Source organism: Nematolebias whitei, chromosome 11, assembly GCF_014905685.2.
Source record: "Nematolebias whitei isolate Nwh7 chromosome 11, NemWhi1, whole genome shotgun sequence".
NCBI lineage: Eukaryota > Metazoa > Chordata > Actinopteri > Cyprinodontiformes > Rivulidae > Nematolebias > Nematolebias whitei.
Window position 1 is genome coordinate 11,611,733 of NC_056508.1, and position 9,280 is coordinate 11,621,012.

Sequence of the window (9,280 nt, forward strand, 5' to 3'; positions counted from 1 at the left end):
GGATTATTGAGCATGGACTTTGTTGGTTTCAACCAGTTTGACACGACTGTCAACAAGGAAGAGGGCCGGCAATGGAGGCGGGGGCGTGACAAAGAGACCATCTTAGCACCAACATAACTGGTTTGTTCCACTTTGGAGTAAGCTGTTGGGGGAAGAATCAGTTTAGTGTTGTTTGTTTCCTTGACTGATGAAGCCTTCCGGATCGAAAGCGAAACGTTTCAGCACAAAAAAAATAATAAACTGTCCAGATGACCTGACTGAAAAAATATTGGATTATTGTGAACACATAGTTTGAAATTACATTTGGAATGTTTTGGCAACAGTTATTTAATTAATCGTTTTATGCTTGAGTTTTGGGATGGCATTATTAGTAATATTTCATGTTTTCAGGAAGATGAATACATTTTCTTGACTTGTCTAAATAATTTTTCTTCCAAAGTCTCCTCAAAGGCCGCACAGATTTAAATTGTTGGTACTTTCTAAGTTTCCTTCTTCCACTGGAAAGCATCAGTGTTTAAGAAGTCTTGCATGTTATCTTCCTTTGGAAACGTGCTCAGAAATGTGTTAAGAACTGATGAACAGCTGTCATGGAGCCACTTGTTGTTTGATCTGATGTGGGTGTTGCTCTGTGTAGGTGTGGAGAGCCCATCTCATGCCATCCGGGCCGATGCAGACCCTTTGGCCCGCTCCGCCACCAGCATCGTCATCACGCTAGCTGACAAGTACACTTACGACTTCCCTGTTGAAATCCTCATCTACCCCAGCGGTATGTCCACAACTTAAAACCTCTCATCAAACACAACCCTGCAGTCTGTCTTTATTAATTTACAAGTAAAATATTCTGAAATTGGTTTTAAGCTCCTTTTTTGTTCCGCAACATGTGGCCTGTAATCAGATGAGGGGAAAGGTGACTCACTCTGAGTGTGAGTGCCTGTTCAGGGAGAACAAGGTCCTGTGTTAGGAACCCCCCCCCCCCCCCCCCACACACACACACACACACAACTCTTTTCTGTCTCTTACTGCTGTCTTAAGCTATAAAATGTGTGGGCTGGTTGTCTCTATGAGGCAAGAATGAGGCCTGGTCACACTGGGTCCATTGGCCTCTTATCAAGCAGACCTGTGGACAGAGTGAGCCCATTCAGCTCAGACAACATGGTGGATGCTCAGTTTGAGCTGAGAAATGAAGAAGGCTGAGCTGCAGTAGAAACAGATTGACCATGAAAAATGTCAATTTTTATCAAACCATAGTTATTTTATAAGCACCAGTTGGGAGGCTGATTTATTCAGCCAAGTTAAATGTAACACTATCAAAGGCAATTATAAAACATGTAATGAAACCATTTTGAAAAAAAAAAGTTGGTATGTTGTATGAAATGTAAATAAAAACAGAAAGCAGTGTTTTGTAAACCTCATTAATGCATGATGGAACAATGGAATGTTGTAAATGTATCAAATGTTTGAGATATTTTATGTTTTTAGTAGGGATGCACCGTTTTACTTCTGATCCGATCCCGATACCTAAATCTAAATATCGACCGATACAGATCCAGTTCCGATATCATGATCATCATTGATTTTATATGAGGCTGTAATAATGTCCTCTCAAGTACAATTTGTACAAATATATTCATGCATGTCCAAAAAGACAACTTGAGGCAAGTTTTATTAATGTTGGATAGGTTTTAAAGTTAGAATTCAATTCTGCTAACCCAAAACATGTTTCTTTTTATTCCTAGCTTTAAAGTGGATATTAAAGTGATTAATTTAAGTGATTGTTTAAAGTTATTTAATATTTTTTTAAATAAGGAGCAGAAATAAGATTTTTCTTCTTTCTGCACTCTTTTCATTCAATGTTTTCTTTTTGATGAATTTGTTTTGTTTCTTTTAAATGAATGAATAAATGAATTAAATAAAATAAAATGTTAAATGGTTTTAAACATCTACTAAGTTCATGGCATAAACCAACAGCCATTCCTGTTTTTAGTTATTTACATCATTTTATAATGTAGCTGTTTTTGTTTGTTTATATGTTCATATATATATATGTATATGTATATATATATATATATATATATATGTATATGTATATGTATATATATATATATATATATGTGGGGCAGCACGGTGGCGCAACTGGCAGAGCTGCTGCCTCCCAGCGAGCAGGTCCTTGGTTCAAACCCCGGTCCAGGGGCCCTCTGGGTGGAGTTTGCATGTTCTCTCCGTGCATGCGTGGGTTTTCTCCGGGTACTCCGGTTTCCTCCCACAGATCAAAAACATGCATAGGCTAATTGGTAACTCTAAATTGTCCCTAGGTTTGAGTGGGAGAGTGAATGGTTGTTTGTCTCGTTTGTCTCTATGTGGCCCTGTGATGGACTTGCAACCTGTCCAGGGTGTACCCCGCCCCTCGCACAGTGATTGCTGGACATGGGCACCAGCGACCCCCGTGACCCAAAATGGAATAAGCGGGTAAAGATAATGGATGGATGGATGGATGTATATATAATTTTCTTGTAATTTTCAAATCATATGTTTTTTTATGATTGCCTACTGTTGTACTGATAAGTATCTCCTGGGGGATAAACTATATCTTGGCTGCAAGTATCAAGCTGTAAAATCCTTTGTTTTCTACAACTGATAGTGGTTGGTCATTAATTACGATGAAGTTTAGCAACTTCTCGGTAAACATTCGAGCTCCGGGTCTCCAGCGATGTCTTCTTCTTGTTCAGTCCGAAGCAAGCAGTCTGATCTCGGTCAGCCACGCTCATTCTGCCCCTCCTCCAACACGGACAGACTGAGCGGGTCAGACTGAGCATGGCTGACCGAAATCAGACTGCCTTCTCCAGACTGAACGAAAATAACAGACAACTGAAGCCCCGGAGCTCGAATGTCCATCGTAAAACTAACTTTACCGTAGTTTAATGTGGTGCTATGACTCTACAGACATTGCACGTTGCTGTCTTGTTTTGTGGTGTTTCTAGTGTAAAATATTTCCACACGGTGTAAATGTTTCGATGAAAAGTTGGTTAGCCGTTAGCCACAGTGCTACTGCACGTAGTAGCTGGCTGTAAACTATGAAATGGATTTCCTGAATGTGAGGCGGGTCTTATTACTCTGGGTTCATGAGACGCGCCTCCGTTCAGGAAATCCATTCCATAGTTTGAAGCCAACGTGCAGCGCAACCACAGACATGAATCATGGATCGGAAATATCGGCAGGTTGGATCGGAAAATCCGATACGTAAATTATGCTGGTATCGGAGCCCGATACCAATACTCAATCAGATCGGCCCCATCCCTAGTTTTTAGGAACCGAGTAGAGTTTTTAGAGGGGAGAGTTGTCTCATTCCTGGCTGATGGAGGACACCAACGGTTCAACAGTCTTGGGTCTTCTTTACTATATTCTTGGCCTTCTGATTCTTTTAACTGGGAAGAGGTTTGGACTGCAGACAGGCCAGTTCAGTACCAGAACTCTTCCTCTACAAAGCCATGCTGCTGTACTGGATGCAGCATGTGGTTGAACATTGTCCTGCTGAAAAAGGTATGGTTTTTGTCTTGCTGAAATATGCAGGACCTTCACTGAAAATGCTGTTGTCTGGGTGGTAGCAGAACACAGATATGTACAGTCTTTCCAGATGTGTAACCATGACCATGCCATAGGCACTAATGCACCCCCACACCATCAGAGAAGCAGGCATTTAAACTGTGGCTTGTCAAACTCCTCTTTAGCACTGAGGACGAGACATTCATGGTTTCCAAACATTATCAGATTTAGTCTCATTTGATTTGTTGAAAAAGGCCCATCCTCAATAATCCAGGTATACAATCCAACAATTTTCAGTCAGGTCATCTGGACAGTTTCTTTTTTTGCTGAAACGTTTCACCTTCCATCCGGAAGGCTTCATCAGTCAAGGAAACGCACAAAACAAAACTGATTCTTCCCCTGCTGTTTGGGGGAAGAATCAGTTTTGTTTTGTGTGAGAGTTTAATAATAATAATAATAATAATAATAATAATAATAATAATTTTATTTAAAAAGCGCCTTTTATGACACCCAAGGACACTTTACAGTAAGAACAAAGATCAACAAGAATAAATTACATAAAGGATATAAAATATGTAATCCATTGGAAAAGTCATAATCCACAACGGTAATTCCACAACGATTGGAGTTGTTGATTAATCAGCATGTAGAAGATTCCCTTCGATTGAACTGAAGATGCGGCCACTGGATGCAGGTTGGAGACCAAGGTCAGGATTGCAGGTCCCCTCCAGCGAAGATCGTCGCTGGGTGACGTCCAGTCGGTGCCGTTCTGGTTCTATGTGTCATGCAATTAAGTGGTTTAAGGTGGGCTTATGAAGGGGATTTTACATAAGGCCTTAACCTATATGCACCTGGTGTGTAAGCTATTATGATTGGGAACAGCTACAGCTACCAGTTAAGGGGTGGAACATGCTGAAAAGAGTAGCTATAGGGGTCTATACCTATAGAAGGGTGTTCCAACTATACCACCATTGCTAACTTTGTCTATGTTAGACTTACATGGCCACTATAGTTGATTTACTTGTCTGTTGCCTTTTAGACGAACGACTTGAGATTGGGTGTTTGGTTTCCCCATAAATGTTTTTGGAGTCTATGGCGAGACTCATCAAAAAGAATTAGCTATCCCCCCGAATAGAATTGTTTGAGTAGGTTCGGCTTGAAGATGGTGAGACCAATGTAAGTTATGGTACTTAAGGTAGCATTGACTACATTGACTCTTAAACGATTAGGTTTTAACGAGTGAACTGCATGTTGGCATAGTTAAAGTCCTTTACAGTCTCCAACTAAAATACATACAAAACCCATTCTTACTGAGGTGCTCAGAAACAAATATCAAAACCAAATAAACAACGTTTCAACATCGACAAGAGTAGTGACTAAGCAACTAGAAACATCGTTTCACTGCTCCTCCTCACCCTGGTTGTCAGATTCAATCACGCTGTCCCGTAGGAGTTGTTTCTTTGCACAGCTTGTGTGGTTTAACCTGGTTTCGATGTACCCATTTAACAATTGGCTCTTTTTGGCCTTTACTGATTTTTATCTGATAGACAACTGGAGACAGTTTGTCTGTTATCAGATGGGGTCCAGTCCATCTGGGCATCAGTTTACGGGCGAGAGTTCGGGTCCCGGACTCTCTTCTCCCAGTTGTGGGGGCAAACGTGTAGTACCAGACCCTGTCTCCCACTTGGAGTTCCTCGTGAGAGGCTTTTTGGTCGTAGTACGCTTTGCGTCCTTCAGCTGATTTTTCCAGGTTTTTCTGGGCGAAAGCAAAAGTGTTTTTAAGGTGTTTTTCCAAGTCTTTCATGTATTGTTGTGTAGTGTAGGCTGTTGCCATGGCAGCATCGCCTGGTTGGTACAACAGGTGTAGAGGGAGAGTCATTTGTCGACCCGTCATCATCTCGAAAGGAGAGATGCCAGTCGATGTGTGTGGAGTGGCCCTTATGGCCATGAGGACCAGAGGGAGTTTCACGTCCCAGTCCTTGTGGTTTGTGGCTACGTATTTTTTCAAAATACTCACCACAGTCCTGTTTGCTCTCTCAACCTGGCCTGAAGCCTGTGGATGGTAGCCAATATGGAAGTTGGCTTTGACGCCTAGCGTCTTCCACAGTTCTTTCATTACTTCACCTTGAAGTGTGTACCTTGGTCTGAGTTCACCCTGAGGGGAAGTCCAAACCTTGAGAATACATGATTCATTAATAACATAGCAGTAGTTTGTGCTGTGTCATTAGGGGCTGGTAGACATTCTACCCATTTGGTAAACGCGCAGGTTACCGTGAGAAAATATTTATTTCCTCTAGAGCTCTTAGTGAGTGGTCCAACCCAGTCAATCTGGAGGTCCGACCATGGAAATGCAATGCCTCTACTATGCAGTGGTGCCCTGTGGAGTGGTCTGGATGGCTGAAACTGGCCACAGACCAGGCACCCTTTTATGTAGTCTTTGACATCCTTCTTCATTCCAGGCCAATAAGCAATCTGTTTTAATGCTTTCAGCGTGGCATTGTCACCCTTGTGTCCTGCGGACGGAAGGTCATGTGCATGAACTAACATCACCCCCCTGTGGTCATGGGGGACCACGAACACGGGTGAGGACGTCCGTCCATGAGCAAAAGTTAGGATGCCCTTAAGTAGTTTTAACTGTTTGCGCAGCTGAAAGAGGACTTTAAGGTCAGGATTGGAATCCAGTTCGCCTTTCGATGGAGTGTATTTGTCTGGGTCAGTCAGATACAGTATCATCGAGTTAATTGCAGGATCCAACTTCTGAAGTTGGAAAATGTCTGGGTCAGTCAGTATTGGGCGTACAGAAACTGTGTTATCAGCAGGTTTAGCTGCAGCTTGTGCACGTGTGACTGCCATTACCTCAGCTGTAGGTTGTGTCGACTGAGTGTTGAGTAGCCAGGAGGGGTCAAAGGACCACGTGGGCCCGTCAACGGCTCCTCCCTTGGCTAGGGAGTCTGCAAGGTCATTGTAGTGCTTGTCATCGCCTGGGACTCTGGAATGTCCTGGAACTTTCTTCCAGAAGATCTGTAGATCATGTGATGTCACTAAGTGATCACATGTCATGAAAAACTCTTTGTGTTTGACCACCTTTTTGTTGCTTGTGAGAAAACCGTTCTGTTTCCACAGAGCGAGATGACACAAGAAACTAAGTCGAGCATAGTTAGAATCAGTGCAGATGACTAGCATCTGGATGGAGCGTTCCACCGCCATCCGTAGGCCTATTAGGATTCCTGCTATCTCAGCGTACTGAGAAGACTGAGAGCCTAATTTATAGCCAAATGTGATCTGTTCTTGGTCTTGGAGGAGGACTCCTCCAACACCTGCTTTGCAGATTTTCTCGTGGTGGAATGAGCATCCATCCACGTACAATGTCGCCATATCTTTACAGATATTGCTATCAAAGAAGTGGTGATTTGGGTCCTCGGCTACTGAGGGTTTACTCACAACTGGATGTTGGGTGGCTGGTACATCCTGTGTACATTCTTGGCAGATTGCCAAATCAGTGCCCAAGTGTGACTTCTTATTTTGACCGTAGTGGATGTCTAGGTTAAAACTCTGAAGTGCCATAAGCCATGTGGCTACACGTGAGTTTGTCACCACACCATCTCTGATGCGTTGGCTGTTTAGAAACGTTACAGGCTGGTGTTGTGTTTCAACAATAATCCTCTGTCCACCAATATAGCAGGAGAAATGTTTCACTGCCCACACAGTGGTCAGTAGAGCCTTCTCACAGTCTGAATACCTTAGTTCAGGGCCTGCCATTGTTTTGCTGGCGTAGGCCACAACATGCTTGTCTTTGTCGTGTATATGGTACAGACCTGCACTTATGCAGTGATTTGAGAAGCCCACTTCCAAGTAAAACTCTTTGTTGTAGTCTGGGTAGACTAGACATGGGGCTAACTTGAGCCTGTCTTTAAGAGCGTTCATTGCCTGCTGCTGTGTATCAGTCCAGACAAATGGGACGTCTTTCTTTAAGAGTTCAGTCAGTGGCTTTGCGAGGTCCGCATAATGCTCTATGAACTGGCGTGAGTAATTACACACTCCCAGAAAACTCTGTAGTTCTATGAGATTGGTGGGGACTTTGAGGTTGTCTAGGCCTTGGGTGCGAGTCAATTGTGGTTGTACTCTGTCCGGACCTACTAGGAGGCCAACGTAGTCCACCTTGGTTCTGCACCACTGGCACTTTGACAGTGAGATTTTAGCACCAGCAGTTGTTAGCTGATTTAGGACGTGGTCGATCTCAGCCAAATGAGAGTCCAGTGTTGGCTGCCTCAAAAGGATGTCGTCCACGTAGATCAGTGTCCCACGCTCGTGGGCGTCTGGACATGCTTTGTTCAAAAAGATGTTGAACTCTGCAGGTGAGTTAGCGTAGCCAAAGGGACACCTGGTAAAGGTGTATTGTCGGCTGCCAAAAATGAAAGCTAGTTTGTTTTGGTCCTCGGCGCGCACAGGGATGGTCCAAAAACCAGAGGCAACGTCGAGGGTAGAGAAGTACTTACCATCGGTGACCTTTGGCAGTTCCTATTGGAGCTGAGTCATTGGCCACCTGGATAAGGGGACTTGTTTATTTAGCTTTCTGTAGTCTATGGTAAGTCTCCACTTACCATTCGGTTTTAAAACTGGCCATAAAGGCGCAGAGTAGGTGCTATTACATTGTCTGATTATACCTTTGACCAAAAGGTCATCAACGATCTCCTGGACAGGCTGATGTGCTGCCAGAGGGATCTTGTATTGTCTGACAAATGTTGGTGGTGCGTTGGGTGGGGTTAGGATGCTCACTGTGTGGAGTGAGGTCAACCCACAATCTGTTGAGTCAGTTGAAAATGACTTTTCATATTTTAAAAGAACTTGGCAAAGTTTGTCCCTTTCTTCATCAGATGTCAGAGCGTCGGCTTGGGCGACCACCTGTTCAATCTGTGATGAGACCGATAAGGGTTCTTGCTCTTTGGGGAGCTCCAACGAATCCCTTTCTGAGTCGTCGGACCTGTCTATGGGTAAGACACCATAGGTTTGAGGTCCTTGGTCGACGTCATCGGTTGAAAAAAGAGCTATGGCCTGTGTTGGTTTTGTGAACCATACTGGCCCAGTTTCTTGACTTGGTACCAGGTTATCTGGGAGTCCTCCCAGAAATGGAATTCCTAGTTCAAAATCATGAAAATCAGTGGAAATCAACCATCCTAGCATAGTGTTTTTTGGGATCATCACCTCATCCATGCCTGTGTTACACACAGCAACAGATGTGGTCCTGGAGTCAAGGCTCACTTGGTTCGTGGCTTCCACGGACAGCCCCAAGTTGAAAAACGCAGGAGAAGGTTGAAAATATGCCTGTTTATGGCTAATAGCTTGTCGTGCTACGATGTGGATTCGCACCATTAGGTTAATCACCTGAGGTGGTACTGTGGTGGTTTGGTTGCTAGCAACCTGGCAGGCCTCTGGAATGGTCTGCCCAGCCTTAAGGTTTGCTGTGTCTAGCACAGGAGGATCCTTTGTGGCTGGTGTTAGGGACCACAGCACCTTGTTGATGGTGTCCACATGGACACCCAACCTTACCAAAATGTCAGAGCCTATGTAGGTTGCATGTGGTAAGTTTCGGATCACGAGAAACGGGTGAACCAGTTCTCGTTGGTTCCAGTTTAGTTTTAGGTTAATGACTCCTTCCGCGGTCATTACCTGTGAACTATTGGGAACTAATGGAAAGCGGAAAGCTTTTTTAACTAGTTCTAGACCCACGTGTTTGTGAACC

At 43.7% G+C, this 9,280-nt stretch overlaps 1 protein-coding gene across 1 annotated transcript in view; it reads left to right on the forward strand.

Annotated features, from left to right (window-relative positions):
* Positions 1-9,280, forward strand: part of vwa5b1 (von Willebrand factor A domain containing 5B1) — a 365,847-nt gene that overhangs the window by 78,312 nt on the left and 278,255 nt on the right. The window contains exon 5 of the mRNA XM_037683802.1: positions 635-766. Coding sequence (XP_037539730.1) covers positions 635-766 — 132 coding nt within the window. The remainder of the gene's footprint in view (positions 1-634; positions 767-9,280) is intronic.